Raw genomic sequence first — 26814 nt, 5'->3', positions numbered from 1 at the left:
GGCGCGCGAACGCATACGCATGCGCAGTAAATACTGTATGTCCAAGTTGGTTGAGCTTGAAATAAAGCTACATCTGTTGTTAAATATCACATTTACTGCGTTTCTTATCACAAAATAAAGGATAAATTCAGATATTTTTATTCAAATTAATATTTTACTAGGGATTATATTGCGGTAGGATACTAGTGCAGTGAGACCAACAACCAATCACTAGTCATCGACCTATTGGTAGTCAGGTGGGTTTGTTTACATCTACTTTTCTCTAAGGCTGGAAAGAGAATAGTACCAAATTAGGATTATTCAATCTGAACGGGGTGAGGCGTTTTTCAGATGAATAATATTAACCGATTAGCAGATTTACATGTAGGACTACTAGTAATGGAAGCTTGTGAAATTTCACCCTTACTTATGTTCTAAATTGTAGGTCGCATTTTGAAAACATTCGATATAAGAATTAGTATTATTATTTATTTTCGATGTACTTATAGTATAGATCACAATAAAATAAGATCATGTAAATGATGCATATGAAACGCAATTCAGTATAACTAAAGACACGATTTTTTGGTGACACGCGAAAACGCGAAATTTTATCAGTTTTGTATGGAAATGTACACCTAAAATATACATTTTTTCGCTATTTGTTAGGTCATATAACGCTCGCGATTAAACGCGAAAATTCTGTCGCATTAGCGAAATTTGCAACAAGTTTCGATATTCCACGAAATTGACGCAAAAGGGACAGTTTTTCGACGCTTTTACAATTTATTAATTGCCATTATTAGGCAATGTGATAAAAATTCCCATTTTTGAGAAAATAGACCACCATGAATTTTTGAAATTTCACATGCAGTTACAAAATGAGCTCCAAATGGTATCAACGGTGAAGTGAATAGTGTGGAAGGAGTGTTAAAGGGTATGTTAGATAAGCATTCAGAAATCGCTGGAAAGTGTCTCCAACTAATGTACATATCAGTTTCGAATGTTGATGTAGAGAGAGATCTCTCTTCCTACAATGACATACTTACCTAAAAAGAACAAATTTAACACCAGAAAACCCTGAAACAATGCTTACGTGTTATTTACGTAAGTAAACTGTGAACATTAAATTTATTTTTTATATTAGTGTTCTCTCTCTCTCTCTCTGTGTGTTTTTCTTTAAATGATACTTTTATTCAATGAGGATGCTTAATGTTATTAAAAAAAAAAAAACAACTCAAATACCGTTTAATATAGTAATTAATGCACGAGCTCATGTCATGATGATTGATGAGTGGAAATTAAGGGGAAATAAAGGGTAACTAATTGTAATTGCCAGTGAAAATAGTGTTCTTACATTCATTATTTACACCGATTTTATCCCGCTTTATGCATATTTTTATAACGAAATTACGAATTCTTATTTACCACAAAATCTTGTCTCTAAGTATAACCGACATTTCAAGTTACGCTGTTTTAAATTGCGTATTGAATGTGTCCTATTGATTTTCCTTTGATCCAATATATACTCAAACGACTAACTGATAGCAAAAGGAAATAGAATTTCTTGCTGCTCTTTCTTGTTAGAAAGAGAATGAATTATTAAGAAGGTGCGAACCTTAAAATTTTAATAATACAAATGGACAAATAGATAAAGTTGATTTAAAAAAAAAAAAAAATACAAGATTAAAACCACACATTACGTCTGAGTGCTACTTAAAAACCTACTACGAGGGTTGTTCCATAAGTTGTGAGCCTGATCCAGAAGGAGACAGCGTGAAACCTATCGATATAGTTCCCTTGTTGGTCCATTAATTTTGCCAGAGCTTTGCAGGGCTTTTATCATGGTTTCATTTTAAAAAAATCTCAGAGCTTCTAAAATAGTCATTCACAGCAGTGGGCACGTTATCATAATAAGGTACACCAGTGAAAACCTTTTTTCAAGAAGAAATAAAGTACGTTGGTGCAAAATCAGACGAATAAGATGGATGCTTCAGTAATTCGGACCCGCAGTTATGGATAATTGACGTGACATTAAGTGATTTGTAGGAGATATTTACATTATACTAATGAAGAATCATCCCCTTGGAGACTTCGCTCGTCGTTTGACCTTCAAATCTTCCAAGCGAAGCGTAATACTCCACATTGATGTTATAGCCATTTTATAGATCATTAGCCAGCACAACATCCTCTGTATCCCAGAAGACTTATTATTACTTCCCCAGTTGATGGGAATAGGCTTTGACATGTGGAGAAAGAGGCACATGTCCACTGCTTTGATATTCGTTTTGTCTTCAGAACAAAGTGATTGGTCCAGTGTTCGTGAGCTGTCACAAGCAGTGATAACTCCACATTTTTCCCGGAGGGCTTTAAATAAACGGAGGGTGTAAGTAATACTGCGAAACTGACCCTCTCCTGTCCCTGAAATCATCACTAGTTACAAGTCGTTCCACACATCCATCTATATCACCCTCAAACAGCGAAAGATTTTGTTCTAATATTTTGCATTTTGGCAATCTTTGCTTGTTTAGAAGCTTTGGTACCAAACTCATATTGTGTTTTTTTCCTTCACTCTCAAATAACAATAACAATAACATGTATATTAAATGTGCTTCACTGTTAATTTTGACGTTGCAGCTCTTGTCTGCCAAAGTTATCGTGTGCTCGTTTTCCTTAGTTTCATGTGTTACCAACTTCACTGACCTACCTGGGCGAGGGTCAGTTTCCACACACACTTAAATGCTTCTACTACCAGAAGATCGAGCACCCCCCTCCCTCCTTACATGTTACCACTATCTCCTCATGGATCTCCTAACAGTTAACTCTTCCTTTATGCACATGCTTGAGTACTGCTCTTTGCTCATTTTCCCCTGCTCAACATAGTTTTAGTCCCTGTAAAAAAGAAAAGATCATTAGAGCAGGACCCCACCTTGCACATACATTTGCTACAGTGAAATGCTCTTTAAATTCTTCAAATTAAATATATCCCGTGCCACAAAAAGTTTCTTCTATATTTCAAGAATAACTACACAGTTAAATACAATGCACGAACCGCTGGTAAATCTGCAAATGTGAAGTATCATTAACATCAACAATGAAATAACTAATACACTAAAACTTACCTGAAAGGTATATTATCATCTGCTTTTCTTAATTCTTAATTTTGCAGTGTTCAATCTTCCCGACACTCGTTCTGTAACCAATCATCTCTGATGGTTATAACAGTTTTTTCTAATGAAAAAAGGATGTTCAGGAGATTAATGTATTCAATCCACAAAGAGGATAATTAAGAATTCTCTTTGTATAAACTAAGTGACAAGTGGAATTTTAAATACTAGACGAGATAAAGGCAAGAAAGTTAAATGTGTATTGGCGATGTGTTGTTTCGAAGAGGGAGAGATCCAATGTTTTGAAATACTGACAGTCTGCTGTCATTTTGAATTGAGTGACTTTAAATAATGAGTGAAAGAAGGTAACTTTTGTAGAAGTAGGTCAGTAACAATAAACTAGTTAGCTACTAATGGAATGCTTTTTCCATTCACTCGTTTAAATTATTGATCGTGTTTTTCTGAGCCCAGCATTAATAGCTAGCACATTGGCTGAAACATGATCCGTTTTAAACTCATATTCGTAGTGCATTCTTGAGTTCCCTCGTAGGTATATGGATAGTGTACCCGGTTCGATTCCCGGTGGGACCTCATGAGGTTCGGATCTCACGTTGAGCTGTAGGTCCACATCTCATATAGGCTTGCTGCTGAAAGGGACGCTAAACTCAAAACCCCAATCACATCGTAGTGCATTCTTAGTAGTATCATAGAAAATAGTAATAATACTTATTAATTTGACTAGCAGTTGTTGTGCATTTGTGAACTTTCGTATTGCTGAAGCAAGGGCGTCGGTTTCTCCAACTTTGAGGAAGGCCCATTCAGGTGTGTGTTTTGTTAAAGACAAGGGTCTAAGAAGCAGGGTTGGCTGGTTTAAACCAAGGTTTTTTTCAAAAAATCCAACTGGTTTAGAAAAAAAAAACGATAAATGCTTTAAATCGTGTGAACTTCATGGTGACGTTTCCACATATCAAACCATCCGCATTACGTTTATCTACTTCTCACCTTTTAATCAAGGGGTCCCGTGTTCAATTCTCGATCGAACCACAACCCATCTTTCAAGTGTAAACCAAGTAGCGATTCGAGGTGTCCCTTTAAGCGAAAGTCTTCTCCGTGGTAACCTTGGTAAGGATAATAAGGATTTTAAGCCTAAACATACGAAATGAAACCAAATTATATATTTCTATTGAATCAATGCCTGTTGTTTTATAAAGAAGCAAGGTTGTTTGAATATATTGATAGAAATTGGCAAAATTTATTGCCTACGTAGCTTCCAACATCAACTTGGATTTGACTTGAATTTTATTGAATGATATCTACATGCCAAATTTGTAATTTAATACCTCAGTTTTAGAGTAGTGATTATGATACGTTGACCTTAAAATGTTACACACAAATACATTTAAAGTAATAATAGGATTTTCCCAATGGCTAAGGCGGGAGTTTCCTGATTTATATATAATTCTGGTATAATGTTTTTTCATTGTGTAACTGTTTCTTTTTGTCCTTCTGAAATGATTCTTGACAATTATATTAACAAGTAAACCTATGTAAAGATCAGTACAACGTATTTTTATCAGGAGTCCTTCGTGAGTGAGTCGGCAATCGCATTTGTGACCAATTAGTCCTGGTTCCGTGTCCAAATGGACAACTTCTCTTGGATGTAAGTTGAGAAGCGGTTTGGATTCCGCTTTAAGCTTATGTGACCCCTTCCAGCATAACCTTGTTGTTGCATAATAACACAAAGGCGAAACAAAGTCATTTCTGTTCATATCTAATATAAATACATAGAGTAAATTACTTAAACCAAAAAAAACTTGGTTTAAACCAAAAGAACCGGGTTTAAACAACAACAACAACAACAAAAAAAAATGGTTTTTCGGTTGTTTTTTTTTAAATAAAAACCATGGCTTTTGCCAACACTGCTAAGCAGGTATATATGAGGATTTTAAGGCAAATTGAATTCAAATTATGCCAAATATTGTAAAATATACGTTTAACAATAAAAAAATACACATTCATAAAAATACATGGGGCCACATGAGCATTGGGGGACCCGGCCTCTCAGGATCGGCACCCTTGCTGAAAGGAACATTTTCAGAATATTGTATTTGTTGAGATTTAGAACCATCTTCTAGTGAAAGTGATACAGTTCATAAAAATAATAGTAAGTAAACTACCCTCGATCTGAACACGTTTTTACGAAAGACTTTACTGTAGTTCGCGCATTCTTTTCTGGAACAAAGAATCTTACTATATAATGTTACGCAACCACGTGTCGATAGTAGATCAATTTAATTGTGTTCAGCGAAAAAAGTTTATACTTCAGAAATACATAAAATGCGGTATCAGAGAATTCTAATAGTTTGATTATAAAGAATATGACATAGTTATTTATAATAAAAATTAGCGTTTCTCTCCCTAAGCTAATTTTACCACTTTTTATCATTTCATTTCATGGTTCTTCTTGTTCTGAGAGCGTTTTGTTCTTAAAAATAAAATCAAAATGTTGAAAACTCTTACCACTTTATTCCGTAGTACTTGCACTGTTTTAAGCGTTATCCTCTAAGCTAACTCTATATCGTATGGTGAACAAACACCGTGCTCGTGGGTTTTCTCGGGGTTCTCCCGTTTCCTCCCACTTTCTTCATTCCATCATTTCACTCATCTCTCATCATCACCGTCTCCTTTAGCCTACACGGCATAACCGTGGGACGTAAAACTTCAAGATTTCATTTTATTTAATTTTTTACTCCCTGTATATTAGAATATTATGTTCTCCAGATTGTAGTTTTTTTTTTTTTTTTTTTTTTTTTTTTTACAATTGTAAAAATAAGAAAAAATAAAATTATTTCAATGCAAGTCTTCACTTAAACACAGTAAGTTTTGAAGAGGAAGGTTTGCTCAGTCACCGTTGAAATCTCTTGACATGAAACCTTATTTTAATTTAATTTTGTTCTTTAATAATTTCTTAGTTTCTACATTCAAAATCAATAAATAAAAATAGAGAAATCATAACATTGGACACTGTCATATTTTTCATGCCGTTTGAAGACAAAAATATTAGAACACAATGAAGTGAAATGTTAATATACAGGGTGGTCCAAAAGTGTAGAAACACCGTATTGAGTGGTAAATGTTCCAAAATATAACACCGAACTAACTGTGGGTGAGGAATAGGAATGGGAGTATTGTTTGAGGACATTACAATGACATCAGCCATTTTGAATTTTACGCACTGATCTTAAATGGAAATCATAGCATATGTCATTTTAGTAGCAATTGTTTCTTAGAAATTGAATGGCACTAGTATTCGTGCTCTGGCATTAACCATTACGAAGCTGTGACTGTTTCTTTCTTCGTGTGGTTACATGTTTTTTTCTAGCAGATGGCCTTGACGCATGCAGAGCGCATTGAGATCATGCTGAATTCTGGAGAACGAAGCACCAGGTTGATTGTAGACGATTTTAACAACCGTCATCCGGAAAGAACTCCATCAACAATGGTTCATGCTGAAGGAATTCGAAGAAACCAGATCTGTGGCAGATGGACCCAAGTCTAATAAGACTACGTTCGACGACAGACGAGGCAACAACTGTGGCAGTGTTTGCATTTTTCACTAAACGTTCTTAGAGAATCACGCGTAGTGTAGCCCGTGAAGTGGTGTTCGTAGCGCTTAATCGTGTGCGCATTATGTCAGTGAATAAATGGCACTTTCATTTATCCTTATAAGGTTCAATTTCACCTTAAGAATATGATCCAGGTCGTGGTCTGAAATTTGCTCAATGAGCCACGACAAAACCCCACATTCGGCTCTTATGTGTTGTTTACTGATAAGGAAAGCTTTTGCATGTCGGGCGAGGTTGTGGTATTGGTCAGACAGTAATCCGCATTGGTTTGATACATCCGCAGATGTTCCTGACATGGTGATGGTAAAGTGTGGTGTGTTGTAGGTCCATTCTTTATTGACGAGACCCTAACAGCGATGAGTTATTGATGTATGTTAAAAGACTTCACCTTGCCTTCACTGCTGTTGGAGGTTGGGTCATTCCTAGCACGATGGCGCCCTATCCCACTACTGTACTTGTGTCCTTGAATACCTCAATCAGCAATTTTCTAATGCGTGAATTGGTCGGCGACACGCTGTGGAATGAACCTCCCCCTCCTTTCCGTGCTTCTGACCTGTCGCACTGGACTACACTACCTATCGTGTAAATTTTGTTGTGTATGGGTGAAAATTAAGGATGTTTAGTAGCTCAAGAAACATCTTATGGACGTATGTTTCAACATTACAACCGACACTTTGCGCAGTTTTGCGTGACTGGGAACTCAGAAGGCATCTGACAATTGATCGGATTGAGGAACACTTTGAATACGTCCTGCAACAGTGCGTGGTCCTTGCCGTAACTAATCTTTTCTGTTGGAGACAACAGTGAAATAGTTATAACCTCATAATATTTAGCGCTAGAGCAAAAATAACAGTGCCATTAAATTTTTACGAAAATTTGCTATTAAAACGATATATCACATGCTGTGGTTTCCATTTAAGACAATTACGTAAATTCAAGGTGGCGGACGTCATTGTGATGTGTTTTGAAACATTACCCCCAATCCCTATTCCCACCTACATTGCTATTTCGGTTATATTTTAAATCATTTATTACTTATTAGAGTGTTTACACACTTTTGGATCATCCTGTAATATATATAAATTTTCTTAAAGTTGCACTGCTGTTATCAGTGGTTACTTGTGCGATTTTAATAATTTTTTGTGTGAAAATTGTTGGAGAGCCTACACACACTTAAGTATTTAATGAAAATCTAGTTACTTTATGGCGGAAGTCGTACTTGGCATAAATACTAAATAGCGCTTAAAATTCAATAGTGTAATTAAAATCAAAAATATTCTCGATTATTTTACTTCTTGACACAGCAACATGATCTTCATTTAACCACTAGTCTAATCAAAAAAACATTATTATTCAGCAAGCTTTACGTGTAGAGTTCTGATTTAAAGAATTTAATGTAAAGAGAGCTGTTGTAATTCCCTCCTGTCCCGAATAAATAAATAAATAAATAAATAATAAATAAAACTGATGGCGGAAATTGAATCAAGTGCTCAGAGCGAAAGATTTTGAAAAAAAAAAAAAACTTAATAATAAGTTATATTTATATCATCACCAGTAAATCTAGCAAGAATTTTTCTTGAAGTTACAGGTATTGTTTTCTGAATTGTTTTGGAAAATGGGTAAACATACAGATAAACAAATAAATGAAATGTTAAATATTTCTTATGATGACTAAGGCCAGTTAAGCACAGAGCTAAACAAAACTGTTCCAAGTACTGAGAAGAAAGGTGCCATGGAAGATCAGCATGTATAAATTTCACGTATTCGAACCATAGTCGCTTTGTATGAAGAAAAAGCACAGTGTGCATAACATTTTCTGTATGTCCGTATCATATGTAGTTGTACAAATACCACCATTATCGGTTTTAGTCTAAGATATCGACGGGACGGTAAATTTAAAATTACACTATTCGTGAAAGTTGGGACGATACAGGGAACCATATGTTGAATAGGCAAGACTGGTGTAAAGGTGTGGTAAAGAAGCGAATAAACACAGTCAAGATGTGTCTAGAAGTAGCTAGATTTGTTTGCGAGACTTCCTCTCAACAAGTTGGCAGACTCTTACAGATTTTAGTGGCCCCGCGTGGCGTAGTCTCTAACGCTCTCGCCCTTGGTGCGAACGGCCCCGGTTTCGATTCCTGGTGAAGACATTCAGTCGGAAAAGTGTAACAGCTTTTTCAGGTCAGCCATGTTGAGTGAACTTTTTCCTTGGTTTCCTCCCATTCACACCAGGCAAATGTCGGGATGGTACCTAACAATGGTTCTAGGCCGCTTCTTTCCTTCCCTTTCATTAAATAGTGTGCTCGCCGAGGGACGTCATCCCTCATATACGTAACGGGCTAAATGGCCTTAAATGCCGACAGCCTAGAAATCTAATTCCTAATCGTTTAGTATAGTGTGCATTTCTTTGGTTTTATGATAAGAGAAGTGTATGGAGCAAAATTCTTACGGAATACATATTCATAGCATATAGACTACTCTTCATGTAATCAAACCTGTTTGAGTTAATAAACGCAGTAAAAATACAAACTGGTAAATTTTCTACAAAGCTTTCCATAGATTGAATTTAGTTAATAATTAAATAAGAGTTCAAAATACGATTGCATAGATAATTGTGATCTTCGTTCTCCTAAAGAGACTTTTATAGTTGTGTATTTAATGTATTATGAATACCACTCAACATGTAAATGTAAGGAGTTAGTTTATTATGTAGAAATGCAGTTCTACATTTTTGTGTTTGAATGTTGCTTTTACTCGTCAACGCCCGAATGCATTTCTTCATTAGAGAAGAAGAGGGGGAGGGAAAAAAAGTCAAAGGTGACACTTGCGGTAGCGTTATTGTAACTCATTAAGTTGATACTCACAGTTATGGGAAAATGTAACAGCTTCGTTCCGCCTTTTCGAATGCACATGGAAAGTTCTTCAGATAAATAAATCCAACAGAGACCGTTATATACAGGGTGTTTCAAAACAGCACCGACAACGTTTGAGAGGTGATTCCTTACACCAAGATAAGACGAAAAGTATAGACCAACCTGGGTGCACAAATGCTCCCTTTCGGAGTTATCAGCTGCCGATAACATTAAAAAATGAAGTTTAAAGGTTCATACCTGAAAAACTATGGGACCTACCGTAGTCGGGTCAAGACTTCACTTAGGATCTAATATGTGCGCTAGCCAAAAATACATGTTTCACAATTCTAAGGTACTTCCTCAACATTTTTTTATACAGCAGTTTGACTACAGGCTATAATTTGAAGTACTCACCAACTACCTCAATAAAAATTGTTGAGTAAGTACCGGTGGTAGGACACACATTAGTTCTGAAGTGAAACCGTGACCCGCGTACTGCAGGTCCCATAGTTTTAGAGCTGGGACTTTTAAAAGTTCATTTTTCATGTTTTCGGCACCCAATAACTCAAAAAGGGAACATTTGTGCATCCAGGGTGGTCTATAATTTTCGTCTTAACGTGGTGTTAGGAATCACCTCCCAAATGTTGTTGGTGTTGTTTTGAAACCCCCTGTATATTGCAGATATGATCTATTAAATAATTGTTAAATTTTTAAACTTAGGAATATCAACCCATCCCGAATTTCGTCTATATGACTCGGCGAAAAGAACAAGAGTTAAATCCAGCTGCCTACCCAAAAACTATAAAGATAAAAGAAGAAAAGAAACCAGTTGAAATGGCGATACGAAAATCCAAAAAGCGTAAAAGAACTCCACGCAAATCACCGGAACCCAAAAGTAAACTAAGTAAGACCATCGAAGAAGCAGAGGATGTAACAGAGATACCACATAGATCGTACTCAAAACTAAAAGAAACAATATGCAAAGAAATATGTCAGAATTTACGGAGATGGTTTGTTCATTCGCCGGAAGTGAAGGAAAAATTAGTGAATGAGCTTTCTTCTTGTCAGTATAGTATATTCATGGAAACGATGACGAGTATTGTGTCCAACATTCTGGAGAAACGTGATCAACTTCACACGAGTGAAAGGATTTCATATTCGGAGGACCCTATAACTGTAACTGAAAGTGCTTTGGATATGAGTGAGTTCAATAACCAGGTAAGAAATCTGTGTTTTGTAGTACACTATTTTTAAAGAAAAAGATGCTTCAAATTAGTTGTTTCCGGCTTGTAAGTTTGTTTTGAGCAGTAAAACTGCTCCACGCTCTATAAGTAACCGGATATTTTCCACTTTGGATATAGTAAATGATATATATATATTTTTTTTAATCCGGTCATTTTACGAGTTTCCTGAGGTGGTCAGCAAAAGAAATATAATCTAGGTAAGACAGAAAAAGGTTTGCTAAATCGTGTTCCTGTGAGGAAGCTTGTAGGCAAACAGAAGTATTGATTTTTTTTTTTTGGGGGGGGGGGAGGAGGATATGAAAAACCATTTACCCTATTTCTTCTGTGTAATGCTGCAAAACTACTGCATAAGGGCAAGTTCAGAGGTACAAAAAGGACAACTATATAACATGTAGAGTGAAGTAGATATTAGTAGTGTGTGAGCACTTCGTGTTTATCAATAATACTTTGGTTAAGAGTCGTTGTTTGAATAACTGCAATGTGATTACAGTAGAAGCTCTCAGTTTTCTTCAAGTCAGTGACACTATACAAAAATAATAAGCAAGAGTTACTGAAATATCTAGTGAGAAAAGAAAACAACACATGCGAAGCTAAATATTTCAGTTTACTTTATTAACATTATTGTGTTAAGTTTATTGCATTCTTAATTCTTTACTAGTTGAATGCTCAATCTTCGCATAGGGGAAATAGGTTTAAAGGAAATATTTTTAAAATGTATATGAACTCCCTCCCCCTTTTCTCTTTCCCTTGTGATGCAGATTTCAATCGAAATTGAATGGTGAGCAGGTAGCTCTACGCAAATTATAAATATGCCTCCTCGTTGTCTGACCTTCCATGTAATTTCTTCTCGTACTATTCTAAGGCCATCGCTGGCTATTTGGTTTTCCTTCCTAAGTTTGTTCGTTTCCTGGCTAGCATTGTGTGGTTTATATTCAGATTTTGCATTAGAAAAAATACAAAATGTTTTATGACCAATAACAAGGAAAATAGACAGTTTTTACATGTAATAATGAATCCATTGTTTCATTGTAAAATCTGCTGCTTCTGGTACGTAGGAGGTGGTAAAGCTAAATCTTTTTACCGTATGTGATAGTCATAAAAAATAGAAGTGTTTCTAAAAGCCAATATATGGTATGAATATGAAGTTCAAGCATCAACTGTCTATGTAAGATGCAATGAAACATATTGTAATAAGTCACATAAAGAACCCTGCAAACAAATAATAGTTGTTGATATTCTGCCAGTTTAGACGGGCTTTTCGAACTTGCAACAATTTTAGTATGGGACGTTACAGGAAGCATTATACTTCTTGTTTTCGTGAAGGCTTATTAACAGGCATTCGGGTAATGTGGTTTATGAAGCGTCTCGTAATACTAAAATTATTGTTGCAAGTTCAAAAAAATCTCTAAACTGTCAGAATATCAACAACCATGCTTCGTTTACGGGATTCCTTATATGACTTACTGCACTATGTTTCATATGCATCTTACACAGATGTAACTTTTAATGACTGAAATTCATATTCATACAATGTACTTTACTTTTTATGTCTATCATAGGCGGATAAAGGCTGATCTTCACCCATCGAATCTTTTGAAATCCCGTAACTCCCCTTCTCTCTCTTACTATGCGCATTTTAATGCAAGTGACATAACAAAAACCGAGTTCGAGCTAGGTACTAACTGTCAACCAAAAAAAGAAAAAAAAATCTTGGCCGTGATGTGACTACAGACGCGATTACTTTCATTTGCATTAATATAGATAATTGTTACATTTCACTTGTTCTGTACTGCATAATGTCTCATAGAGTTTGTGTCGATTTTATGTTAGGCAGGTTAGTTCCATTAACTTTGGTGCGTGTCGTCCCGTGCATTTCTCTCTAAACTCCAGATTACAGAGTAGCTCTTCGTGACTAAGCGGTTAGCATATGCGGCTTTGGCGTGGAAGACCCGGTTTTGATTCCCGGCGGGAGCTCATGTGGTTCGGATTCCATGTTTATTAGTAGGTCCCGCCTCATATAGCCTCGCTCTTGAAAGGAACACTAAAACTCAAAATCAGCTCAACTCCAGATTAGAGAGAAATAATGGCATTAGGAGACAATGAGCTGATTATGCATATCCCAGTTTGAACATGCGCCACTTGGCTTGGTTATAGCCCATCTTTGGCTTGAGGGTGAGGGAGTGAAAGGAGAAAATTATATTACATGAATCTATAACCCTTGGTCTCTGCTTAACTGAATGTTTAATGCGCGTGGTTCTTAGTTCAATTGCTGGTGGGACTACTTGCGTTGGATACAAACCAGAATAGTGGTTCCGGTCCTACTTTAAGCAGTAGAAGCTCGATCCAGAAAAAGAACGTTAAACTCAATAAACCAATAAAGCTAAACCCATGTTCGTTATCGTTGTGTAAGCTATTGACAACAAATTATTCGGAAGAAAATGTTCAGTCTTACACTAATTTAATTTTTTATTAATAAATTAAAAAAAAAATGAAATAAGTGTGTCGTAATGTCAAGGGCATTCAGTAATCTGTTGTCGGTCAAAAAAGGTTGGGAACCATTGCAATAGTGTATAAAATTCTGGAACTCGTTGACAGTATGTTTCTCAGACGATTGTGGTTTCAGTACCTCACAACCTATTTTCTATTGTACCCGTACTAGTTTTACTCACTGTAAAAAGTGAGTCTAGGCGTTAACTGTACTGCAACGTTGCCAGTTAAGTTCTCGTGTATTTAATTGCATATTAAGTGCTTCTAAATAAAATTAGCTTTATGAAAGACTGTATTCATACATACATAGAAATTGTCACTTAATAGCACATGTTCTAGTTTTCGGAGCAAAGATGGTCTTGTTGGTATGTGAAGAACTTACAAAATTGCAAGCTCATGTAGAACATGTACTGTCTCACGATTAATTACGCCGTTTGTTCTGCCGTTGACGCGGGAAATATAGGCTCAATTCGCGGGTAATTGTGGTGGTAGTGGAGCTTGTGGTTTAAATTTCACAATAAATTGAAGTCCCCAGTACGAATACTTCCTCTTAGGACTTGGAACGTTAAATTCCGTAGAACCCCAGTAAGAACAAAACTCATTCAAAAGGAGAGTCTACTTTTATAAAAGGTTGCAAAGAATATTTAGATACAAAAAATCGTTACATAACATTGCAACACGTAATTAATAAAAGAGAAAATATAGGTGAAATCAAAACTTACCTCGAAAATAACTTACCGTTCCTTTTTTCCTGCATTGTAGCCTTGAAAATCCCTTCCAATATTGATGACATAACTACTTTGGTTCTACAAAAGGATTACTCAGAATCGAATGTACTTGAGTCTTGACTTGGCAAACAACAGCGGAGACTTCCATAATCCATAATTACGTCAGTGTGAAAGCGGAAACATATATTTAGAAAAATTTATTTGAAATTGTGATCTAGGAATACCAAGTCTGTTGTTACTGAAATTCTTACAAAAGGAGAAAAAGTACAATTTGTAAAATATTTGTAAGTGGAAAGATGAATATTCATATTAAAGTTTCGTCATTTTCAGGATATAAATCAGTTGAATTCATAATTCGTTGTTCTTATTTGTAAAGAACGCATATGGTTAATTTGTATCGAAGTAAACGTTAGGATTCTTACTAAGCAAGCTAAAATTAATGTCTTCAGAGGAAACCAATAGTAATATATCAAAATAGGTAATAGCTAGTATGAAGGTAATACATGAAACATTATATAGAAAGAAGAGCAATCACATTCAAAAGTGAATCTCGCCTGAAAATTCGTCAGTAATCGTTGAATGAAGAAACCAGTCAACATTACAACGTTGCCGATGTTCAGTCGTTTTTCCGTAGGTTACAAAAACCGATCGGGAAACTACTTAATCGTGTCCGTAAGTTTTGTAGAAAAACAAATTTGGTAAGAGGGGTAATTCTCAATATTAATGTCAGTTGTGTAATTAATATTCTTTTAGAAAGGAACTTAGTTTGATTGACTTTTATGTAAGACGACGTGCTATTCTTCATTGTTCCTTAGATTTAAAACGCGTTTTGTTCCTCGTACTTTACAAACTTCTGGCCATTTTTAGTTGAGAGTCTTCGTCTCGGCGAAATTAAAATACCGCTAATTTTATATTATGTAATATCTTCAAACAGATAAGAGATAGTTGAAATGTGGAACAAGAGCGCCCTAGACAATATCGTTTTACATGAGAAACCGTTATCACGACTCATTTATCTGCTTTCGATTTCGAGCCATTTTGAAAGTCGGCATTTATTTTCGCGTTTCTAAACAGCTGAAAAAATAAAGCCACTAGGTGACTTGTGATAACGGTACCTCACGCAAAATAATATTGTCTAGGGCGCTCTTGTTTCACATTTCAATTATCTTTTATCTATTTGAAGATATCACATAAATACTGTAAAATTAGCAGTATTTTAATTTCGCCGGGATGAAGACTCTTAAGGCAATAGCTCTCAACTTCTTAAATTTGACAACACACTTTACTTAACGACCATAGCATCGCGATACATTTGTTCGATTGTAGGAGTGTCTATATACAATACTGAATATTGTTGCTCGGGATGGAAGCGTTGACTTGTACTGTCTCTCTCAAAATTGATCTTAACGAATTACTAAATGATCTATGGTTTTTAAATTCCCAGATTTCCAATCAGGATTTTATTACTTTCATAATAATCAAAGTTTATATTATCCTCCAGCATTATGTCGACTTACCCAAGAATGACCTTCCAGAAGCTTTCCAACTTCCAGAAGCACTCCACCTTCTACGCATTTTCCATTCCAAATTACGTATCCCGCCCATCTTTGATATCTTGATGTAATTATCGATGAGAACTACACTTTGTTGTATAATTGTGGATACTTCAGAATACGTAATCAATAGCTCAAAACGAACAGTCTTACCTGGTATCACAAAATAACCAAAAATTTCTTTCCGTTTTTGATATCCCATTTGATTAAGCTCTCACAGAAGTGATTTACACGCCGGAAAAACGTTGCAAGCGTAGTGTAACTTTTGACATGCACCAATACAGACACGTAGCTCACAGCAGCCATATAAAATCGTCGAATACATTACGCATTTGGAGAGGATGCTGTGAACAAATGCACACTAGGGATTGATTCCAGAAGTTCGGGTCGGAAAATCTGAGTCTTTGTGATAAACCCCCCAACAGGCGACCATAGGTGTTAATTAACGAGGCAGCCATAGAGGAGAACAGCGCCAATCGTGTGGTGAACTTGCCGAACGTTTCCGAGGAAACAGCTAGACTTCACCTGCACCACATAGAGATGGTGTACAAGTTAAGCAAGTGGATACAATTAACATTTTGTCGACAATTAACAAGGTAGAAGTAATGGCAAACTGTTTGTCGTTGCTGTTTCGGTACCGCAATACATAGTCTTCGGTCCAATGCTCACGAGTGACTTCCAGTACGACACTTCCAAGCATACCAGACAGTGGTTTGTTATCACGTTACGCTGTGCCTCACACCTGTAGACATGTATGCGTACGCAAGATCATGATCTGTGTCTGATGGACTAATCGTCAAAGGCATTGAGACCTTCTACCACATGGCCGCACCAGCATTATAGATCTGTACTCATAGGAGTTGCAACATACATTCCAGCAGAAGTTATCGTTGATTAATCGCAAGGGTGTCTTGTCCTCCACGACAGTGCGAGACCACACCTGGCAAGGACGACCAGAGATACCATCCAGCTACTTGGCTGGGAGAATCATCCACTATGCTCGCTGGACATAGCACCATCGAATTACCAACTGCACCATTCAAAGGACAGTTACTTTCGTGGAAAATCCTTCGACAATGAGGCAGATCTGCGGAACGCACTCATGAAGTCTTTGCGTCCAACATCCCCGAACATGATCGTCAGGGCATTGCACAGCTGAAGGAACGTTGGCAAAGAGTGGTACTAGCTTCAGTGCGGTCTCAGATCTCTGTCGACGACTTAAAAATTTGCTAAGCTGGAAATACATGTGACGGTTGTGTGTTCTTACCTTTTCTCAGCTAAAAAGTAAACCTTACCTTTTCTCAGCTAAAAAAGTAAACACCTAAACACCTCATTTCTAAAACCGTACGATGCATAGAGTATAAGCTTACCATGGTTTTAATTTGGTGTCCTTCCTGTAAGTAAAAATTGGAATAAAGTTTCTGATAACTTTAATTCACTTATCTGTCGCTTGTGGGATCTAAATAGAAGAAAATCCTTGAAGAGTATAAATTGACATAAAGTTTGTTTTTCAGTTGATATCAGTGACCACTGTTTAAACCTTTTTACATCACATATTTTATCTCAAGTTTTTGAAAACTTAACCATCGTTAGCACGCAACTTTTCGCATGATAGTACAATACAATACTCAAATTATTTAATGTTATATCTGATCTAGTGGGTAGCGCGCACACCTTTGGTACAGGGGATCCCATTTTCGATTCCCGGTAAACCTTGAAATTTGAACACATTACGGTAATTCGTTTTCCACGTCTCATGTAACCTTGACGCTGATAAGAAACTCCAAACCCAATGTTACTTTTTTTAAAAAAAAAAAAAAAAACTTCTTCACTGTTAACCGATTCTGCTCAGGAGATATTCATGTATGTAAATATAATCTACTTATTCAAAGAAAATAGTATGTGTTTCAAAAATTCTATATATTTCTTTCAAATTTATTAGTCATACTTATATTTTCAATGTGAAAGCCAAGTTCTCAAATTTCTCTCTCTCTCTCAAAGCTCATTTCGCCTGTTGATAGGCGCAGTGAGACAAATGTGAATCTCCATGGCTGTTGAAGATCTTAATTTCAAATCAAAGTATTAAAATGTCCAATATCTTGCTATGAGTAAGGTAGTGGTGGTTGTCAGAAGACTGTACATAGCAGTTGTATAAATTACTGATTGAAGCAGGGAAGTTATTTTTAATGATAGAAATTCGTAGCTCGTTTTACTAATAAGCGAATGCTGTATTTTTTTTTTTAACCTTCCGATTGCGGACTCACTATTGTTAAGTGTCTACATTAAGACGAAGCATTGATTGGTTGCTATGATATCAGATTGTCTAAAAAATATTGAGGTTTGGTGGTCAACATTGAGAATACATTTATTGTGATTTGAAATAAATATATATATATATATGAAGCCACTTATGCATCATTTTCGTAGATGTCCTGCCATTTTTCACCAATACCATAATCCTCTCGCTGTAGAACGTCTGTGGTATATGGACGATAAAGTGTGACAAGTGGTTTTCACTGACCTCTTTTAAACTTACTTCTAGGAGTTCTGCAGATACCGAAACAAGTGATAGTTTGGTGGTGCTAAGTCCGAACTATACGATGAATGCATTGAAACCTCCCGGCCAAGTTCTCAATTTCTGACGGCTCGTTACAGAAGTAGACGGTCTGGCATTGTTAGCGTGGTATGAGACACCCTTTCTGTTGGCCGTTTCTTTTGAATTTTGGTGCACTTGTGCTAATTGTCGGCAGAACGGGCCCCGAGTCTATCGTACTGCCTGGCGGCAGCAGGTTGTGATGCTGGATGTATTTCCAAACGCTAGCATAACCTTCCTGGCGTCATGAATTCATGATCTTATGCAAGAAACTCGTCAGGACAAACATGGGTAAAATCGAATTCATCTTTGACACTCACTCCAAATACTTTTTCCAGTATTGAGGACATCTTCGTTTGTCCGTATTTAAACAGCTGGAAGGAAACTGTATTTTACACGAGAAAATGCAGTTCCTGTCAAGGGATTCGTTGTAATGACACAGAAATGCCTAAATGTATGGATCACCGTTGAGTAGATAGTTTGAAGGTCTAGTACACACTCACGCCTTTCTGTTCCGCAGTTCATTTACACTTCCTGTTTCATAAAACATCGTATTTATTTTTTGAAAGTGCTTTGAAGGAAATCTTTTTTGGCACTCCCATTGCATGAAAAGTAGAGATTTATTCTCCTCCTACTCGTACCACGAACAAACATTCTTCATTCTTGGCCACTTTGTTGAAGTGAGCAACTTTACGAGGTTACCTGTGAATTAAACCAATATTTGCAATGAACCTGTTTTGTGGGCTCTTGGTAGCTGTATGTTTTGTAAATTTTGTTAATTCGTAAAGCAGTCACTTTCGAAAATTAGTTTGTTTAATTAGTTGAACTCTTATTGCAATAAATGCGCTTCAGCAAAGTGTAAATCGTGTTATCAAGTATTGACGTAGTTGATAGTCCTTTGATATGTCTTGTTTTAATGGATCTAGGATCCTCACCTGCGAAGTGTACACCTCAATACGTTTTTAACCCTCCAAAACATATGCTATATCTTATAGAATGTGGAATATCCAATTACTTACAGACCAAAGGATCCCTGTATGATGATATTCTTGTATCTGTTTGGTGTTTGTGATGTCGAGCGTGTTACTGACTCTTGTATATAGTAAATAATTGATTAATTCTTGTCCTGCTGTTCACGGCTGTGGCTCAGGATATAAAGTACTCACCAGAGGCGATATTGCTGCCATGAAATGAGTTGTTGTCTGCTTCCTTTATTCAGAAATTAATTTTTGAAGGTTGAATTATATCTTTTCCTGCACTTGTGTCCATGATTTTGAAAAATGTCTAGAGCAACTGAGAGACGTACAATTGAACATAATACTTTGGAGAACCTAAACCAGGGCATATGGATGAACTCCAGCATCCTGGAAAATGCATCTAAGAACAAGACTAATGATTGCTTCAGCTGTTGTATAGTTGAATCTTGTCCCCGTGAGATGACCCTAGATGGCATAGATTACTTCTGAATTATTCATATATATATATATATATATAATACGTTCAATTTTGTTAAAAAGTTACATCATCCTACTTGTTCCTTCAATTTTGCTCCGCCCTGTATAAAAGAAAGTTTTGGACATTTTGATAGTTCTTCGCTCAACATAGTTTTCCCCAAAATATTGCAAAAATTTATTTTTACATAACAGTTTTTTTTCTTCTTTCTTTTTCTTTAATCGCATCGTAGCTTGGAACACAAAGTTATAAATGTGTTTCGAAATAAGATGTATCTAGGATCATAACTGGAGTGACATATTTTTACCAAAGAACAACATAGTTTAGTATTTTCCTTCGCCATAAAACAGTTCCCTTTTAATCTCGTATAGTTGTGATAAGTCTCCCCTCGAAAACCTGAGGCAAAGACAAAAAGTATTACCAGTACCAAACGTTATCAATATACGAAAAACTAAAATGAACAGCTGAGCTCCTAACGACGGGACTTAAAATTATGGCCAAACTATGTTAAGGACCACTGTGTTCAATAGTCTCCAACGAATTCGAACCAATCTTCACGCGCACCAAGACGTAAGTAGTTCGTTGAAGTTACAACTATACAGCGAAGGTGAATATTTATTATTATTATTATTATTATTATTATTATTATTATTATTATTATTATTATTATTATTATTATTATTATTATTATTATTATTATTTACTATTATCGTATTTCGAATTTGCACGGCAAAATTACTGTATTATACGTTATCATTTCTGTAATTTTTCTTGGATTGTATTTTATATAGCTTAGTAGAGGGCACTAATTTTCTCCAGGTATGATAACGATATGAGCAGCTAAACATTTGCTGTTTCGGAAACGTATGGAAGCACGTACTTCTTACCTTGCTGCGACGGTGCTGAAGCATTCATTTCAGCCATAAACACATTTATATACTGACTACTTGCGATACAGCAGCAAAGACATTCATAGCAGTGTTGCACCGCAAGGTGTCGGTACTGTTCACTGACAGCAATATTAGGTTATTTATCGAATTTTGTGTTTCTTATCCTTGCTGCATGATTCTTACTATTGCTGCCGTTTACCCTCAATCAAGTTTTATGTTTGTGTTTAAATAAACAGCATTAAATTAGTCGTAAACACATTTGTAGCTTTGTGCTCCTTGAAAGATTAGATTCTTTAAATCAACGGTCCTCAAACTGTCATCCTCGAAGCAGTACCGTAACAAATATCTTGATTTCCCGATACAGGAAGGTATTTCTAGGCCCCCCTAATCAATGAGTTATTTTGAAAAAGGAACAATTGAAACTTGGAAGTACAATAGACACACCTATTATCATCCATATAATAATGGGCGCCCCTAAAATTGATTTATATGTGTGATACTCCGGTTAATCGTGTGGGGCCTTCTTTCATCAGGGTTCCTTGCTGCAGCAGTGACTGGTAAATATTTTGACAACCCAGCAGCCGTACTACAGCCCAATTCAAAATTAGAAAAAAAAGTGTAATGCGTATTTGTAAATTTCTTTATCGATAAATAGAACGTAAACGACTTTATATAATCGATTAATAAAATTTGTCCGGTACTATTGTGGATGAAGAGATGAATATGGCTCGTAGTGTAATTTCGCGAGTGTAGACAAGATTCTAGGATTCGAGAACATTCAAATCCAATATGAGGAGTATCAAATCCTAGTGCGAGGAGATTGCAAGGGACAATTGGCATTAATAGTCCGGTGACTTCCAAATAGCACTTCATTAACTCAAGGCGTAGCAGCAGCCTCTAGATCCTTTGCTGTCTGCCACAAGTTGTGTATCGACGGCTTCACGAGGTATTTTTTGTATGAGTCGTTCCACTGACTACTTTACCCTCAGGACTGCTCACGACTAGCCCAGCGAGAAAGGAATTAAGAACAGTGAGGTGAAGTACGCTTCACTGATTAGTCCCAATTCAGTCTTGAGAGTCATTCTCGACATCTGTACTTTTGGCGAAAACCAGGGACACGTTATAGCCTGCCAATTTTGCGGAACAAGATAGTTATGGTGGTGTCGGAGTTATAGTTTGGAGTGGTGTTATGTTAGAAATTCGGATACCCTACATGTATTGTGCAGAGTACTGTAAAGTGCAATCTATCGAAACGTTATTGTGCTATAATATGTGCGACTGTTTCTGCGGTATATATGGCCCAAGGCTTCAACTAATGAACGATAATGCCAATTTTCAAGGGCGCAGGTGTTGGAAGAAATTCCTGGAACACGAGGACATGGGGTTTGGATTGGCCACCATGATCTCCGGATCTTAATCCGATTGAACATGTCTAGGACACACTTGATCATCTAATTGCAATTCGAACCCTTCCCCCCATTTCGGATTCTGGATGATCACCGGGTGCTTGTGCAAGAGGAGGATGCATTACCACAGGAGCTGCTGGATAGCCTCATCCACAGTGTAGAAACACGCTATGCACCTTGTTCGTTCATAGTGAACATTTCTAACGATGTCAAACGGGCCGATGTTCAGTGGAGAGGATGAATCTACACGAATTAGGTGCCTCATAATCACTATTTTCCTTGTTTCTATGTCATTTGACCTTCAGTATGATGCCTAGGTACCTATTCCTCACGTTCGATTCCGCAGGTCAGTATTGGTCTCCCGTCTTCATTCGTGTATCACTTTTCCATGATGTCTCTTTAACTTATGGACACGAGAATAAATTAATGATAGAAAACGCTAAAATAAATACAACGTGTGTTGTGTGGTATTTTTAAATTAGTTTTTTTTTCTTTCGTGGATATGATTTGAAAAACTAGATTTGCTTTATGTACTTTATACAAAGTCTTTTTTTCAGGTACATCAGGTAGTTACAGAATTCATGAGTGAATCTGTATCTGAAGGAATATGATTATATAGTTCACAGTGTAGTACCATTAAAGATGTGATTATCAATTTCTTAATGTTTTTCTGATCTTTATCCATGACTTTGCAGCTTTACTAATGGTATTTAAGATAATGTATCTGGACTACGTAACGAAAGTGTATATAAATATGAGAAATCCAGTAATTTCAACTATTCTTTATTTTCTTTACTGTCTAGGAGAAAAGAACGTCGGAGAGCAGCACTAGCTCGGCTCCTAGTAAGAAAACCAGAACCAACTCAATTGACGATACGTTTAAAATGGTCCGTGCGCCTTCTCCAGTTGTTGTTAATCATACTCCTCGGAAAGGAGATGTAGTCTCAAACTTCCTCGATAGGCCAACAAGTATAGTAAGACCGGTAAGTTTTTGTTGTTAATGGTCATATTTTTTTAAAAAAAAAGTTTAAAGGAGATAAAATTACAGTCACAAAAAAAAAAAATCTGTTGCAGCAAATGAAAACCAAATCGTTCATTGAGACAGAACTTTTTTCTTTTTTTTAAAAATGAGAGTAAGTTTGTTTATCCTGTCATGTTACAATTTGAAGATTTTCGTAAGGTAATAAATATTGATGTTCATCTTACCATGGAGTGGGCTCTGACCGTCTTTCGCTGTAACTTTTCACTTACAAAGTAAAATTAAACCTTTGAGCGGGTGGATTGTGTGAAAAATTTACGACGGAAACACATTTTATCCAATTACCTTCAATCTAAAAATCAATAAACTAAGGGCTGGCACTTGATATTTAAAAATGATACGTGGTGCGTTGGAGACGCTATTGCCAAAGGCTCTGCAAGAAGAAAATATGCAGCTCTGCCGATAATTTAGAACATTTAACAAGACATAATTCCATATCATAATAATATGGCAGAATGGTTTGTAACGTATGATTTCCAAATAACAACAAAATAGCACTTGTAATATTCGACAGAAGGTTCAGTATTCAGCTACCGGCAACAGTGCGACCAGTGGCCTTGATAGAACAATCCTCCCATTAGTGTTTGCTTACAGCACGTGTAATTGTCATACACCAGCTTTCTTTAATTGCATAATACACAATATGTCGGGAAAATAACAGAACTTTTTAAATTAAACAAACAAAAAAAAAGTATTTTTACCAACTGTATTTCTTTTTATTCAAAATACATCCCTTCCGCATCAGTACACCAATGAGCACGTTCAACCAATGCTACCATAGAGCTTTTAATGTCCTTTTACGGAATCGCCTCAATGACCCTCGTCACGGCAGATTGGACATGTGTAAACATTGTCGTAAAATGTTCATTCATGGCCAAGTTTAATTTTGGGAATGGGAAATATTCATACGGCGACAAATCAGGTGAATACGGAGGATGTGGAAGCACAGAGATTTGTTTTTCAGCCAAAAAGTCACGAACTGCGACGGTTGTGTGAGCACAGACTTTAGATTCTTTAACCTTTTCAGGACGAACGGCTCAACCCTTGAGCCAGCAATTCAAACCTCCCTAGCTCAGCTCCTAATTAACCTAGAGATATGATTTTGGTATGTATCTCTTCAGAAAGGATGGAACTTTTTAATCCTGTGTATATCATTCATGTAGTGGGTCCCGCCGTGAAGGGGGCAAAGTTGGGTGTTTATAGCTTTCCCTCTCTCCTTTCAGAATTTGGGGGGAGGTACTTCCCTGATGGAGCTACAAGGATAAAAAATGGTATCAATAGAGACAAATGAACATACTAACTAGCCATACCCAGTCCATGACTTTTGGGCTTGAGAGCGGAGAATAGGAGGGGTATTGAATTCACCCTTTTTCTTATTGTATATTTTCTTATATATATATATATATATATATATATATATATATATATAAAAGATTTCAAATTTGAGGAACTCTGGCAACATTGTTATTCATTGTACGCAAGAAAAAAATATCTCACATTTACGACAGATATTTGGGACAATAATACACAAAAGTCAAACCCGTCGGTTCAATACGAATGGAAAAAGAAATTCGGAACCCCACACCTACGTGACACATCCTGTATATTATTCAATATCCATTGTAATGTACTCTAACGTTGACTGCCGTAGCGACATTATCACAGACTCACAAACCATACCTCGTTGAAAACCTTATAGACCAGCCATTCCAACAATGTAACTTTTGTGTGTCTCGGGCCAAACCAGTAAAAGAAGAAGACGACGAAAGTCAAAATTTTGGGTGGAAAATCAAATTTTTCCAAATGTCAGACTATGTCAACACTGGTATTTGTCGTACGCAAGGAAAAAAATTCTCACATTTACGCCAGACATTGGGAACAACTATGTAGAAAAATGAAGGGTTTAGGTGGAATAGGAGTGAAGAAAAAAATTCGGAACGCCGACCCTACGTGAATCATCCTGTATGTTTTCGAGAGATTGTGGTGTAAGCTAATATTGGCAGACTTGGACACGCTCCTAATTGTCAAAAACATATCAGCTGTACCTCGTTGGAAAGCTTATAGAACAGATATTCCAACAAGGTAACTTATTGAACAAACACACACACAGAGAGAGAGAGAGCGAAAGGAAAACAGTTATCACCTCAGAACGCACCGTTCTATTTTTAGCCTGGTCAAGGTCAGCTATAGTTATCAGTTGAACCTAAGGGTCGTAAATATGCAATACATTTCTTTCAACTCCAAAATCTTCCTGCCGAAGCAAAAGGAAAGAAAAGCAATGATCTTTCGACGAACAATGTTAGGTGAACCAATGCGAGTTTATTCTCTGCCTTTAGTAAGATAGAATTTTTCTGCATTCCTACTGCACTTACACGGTTTATTTTTTGCACAATTGTTCACAATAACGGGGATAAATGTGCGAATTATTTTTCTTGCATACGACAAACAACAGGTTGCCATAGTCCGACAAATTTCGAAAAACTTGATTTTCCCCCCAAAATTTTCATTTTCGTCTTCTTTTTCTTTTACTATTTTGGCCTGACAGACACGAAAGTTATCTTGTTGGAATGTTTGTTCCATAAGCGTTCCAACGAGGTATAGCTCATATGTTTGTGACAATTAGGAGCGTGGCCAAGCCTGCCAATGTTAGCGTATACCACAATCTCTCGAGCAAAATACAGGATGATTCACGTAGGTTGGAAGTTCCGAATATTTCTCTCCATTCCTATTGCACCTAAACCCGTCATTTTTTTATATATCATTGTTCCCAATGTCTGGCGTAAATGTGAGAATTTTTTTCCTTGCGTACGACAAATACCAGTGTTGACATAGTCGGACAAATTCGGAAAAAAATAGATTTTTTCGCAAAAATTTTGACTTTCGTCCTTTTCTTCTTTTACTAGTTTGGCCCGAGAGACACGAAAGTTACCTTGTTGAAATAGGTGTCTCATAAGGTTTCCAACGAGGTATAGCTGATATGTTTGTGACAATTAGGGGCATCACCAGACTTGCCAATGTTAGCGTATACCACAATCTATCGAAAAAATACAGGATGATTCACGTAGGTTCGGTGTTCAGATTTTTTCCCTCCATTCCTATTGAATCTAAACCCTTCATTTTTTGATACCATTGTCCCCAGTGTATAGTGTAAATCTGAGATTTTTTTTGCTTGCGTACGGTATATAACAGCGTTGCCACAGTCTGACAAAATCGGAAGAAATGTATTTTTGAAAAAAAAAATGATTTTCGTCTTCTTCTTCTTTTACTAGTTTGGACCGAGAGACACGAAAGTTACTTTGCTGAAATGTCTGTTTTATAAGGTTTCCAACGAGGTATGGTTTGTTTATGTGTGACATTTAGGGGCGTCGCCAAGCCTGCCAACGTAAGGGTAGACGAAAATTTCTCGGGAAAATAGGAACAGGATGATTCACGTAGATTCTATCTTCCGATTTTTTTTACCTAGCTATTGTACGTTTGCCCTTCATTTTTTGGTATAATTATTACCAATGTCTGGCCTACAGGTCAGAATATTTTTTCTAGTGTACGACTAGAAACAGTGTTGCCAGACTCTCACGAATTTCGGAAAAAATAAATTTTTCACTTTTTCTCTTTCTTTCTTCTTCTTCTTCTACGGGTTGGGTACGGTAGCCTTAAAGGTTATCTTATTAGAATCTTTGTTTCATAAGCTTTCCAACAAGGTATAATTCATACCCATGGAAGAATTAGGAGGGGTGCTAGGACCTTCAAAGTAAAGGTCTACAATTTTCTTGATATCCCTGCCCGTCCTGAAAAGGTTAAATCCTTTGTCAAAATTTTGTGAATCATGTCTTTCGTCGTATTTAATTCCTCCGCCATCCA

The 26814-nt window shown here is 36.5% G+C and overlaps 1 protein-coding gene across 2 annotated transcripts in view; it reads left to right on the top strand.

Annotated features, from left to right (window-relative positions):
- Positions 1 to 26814, top strand: part of Ndf (Nucleosome-destabilizing factor) — a 177705-nt gene that overhangs the window by 6864 nt on the left and 144027 nt on the right. For both annotated transcript variants that reach the window (XM_081747384.1, XM_081747383.1), the window contains exon 3: positions 22721 to 22900. In XM_081747384.1, the coding sequence (XP_081603510.1) occupies positions 22721 to 22900 (180 nt within the window). The remainder of the gene's footprint in view (positions 1 to 22720; positions 22901 to 26814) is intronic.

This window comes from Thermobia domestica, unplaced genomic scaffold, assembly GCF_964235325.1.
Source record: "Thermobia domestica unplaced genomic scaffold, izTheDome1.hap1.1 HAP1_SCAFFOLD_209, whole genome shotgun sequence".
Lineage (NCBI taxonomy): Eukaryota > Metazoa > Arthropoda > Insecta > Zygentoma > Lepismatidae > Thermobia > Thermobia domestica.
Note: the sequence above shows the minus strand (reverse complement) of the source record. Positions and strands in the feature narration are given on the sequence as shown.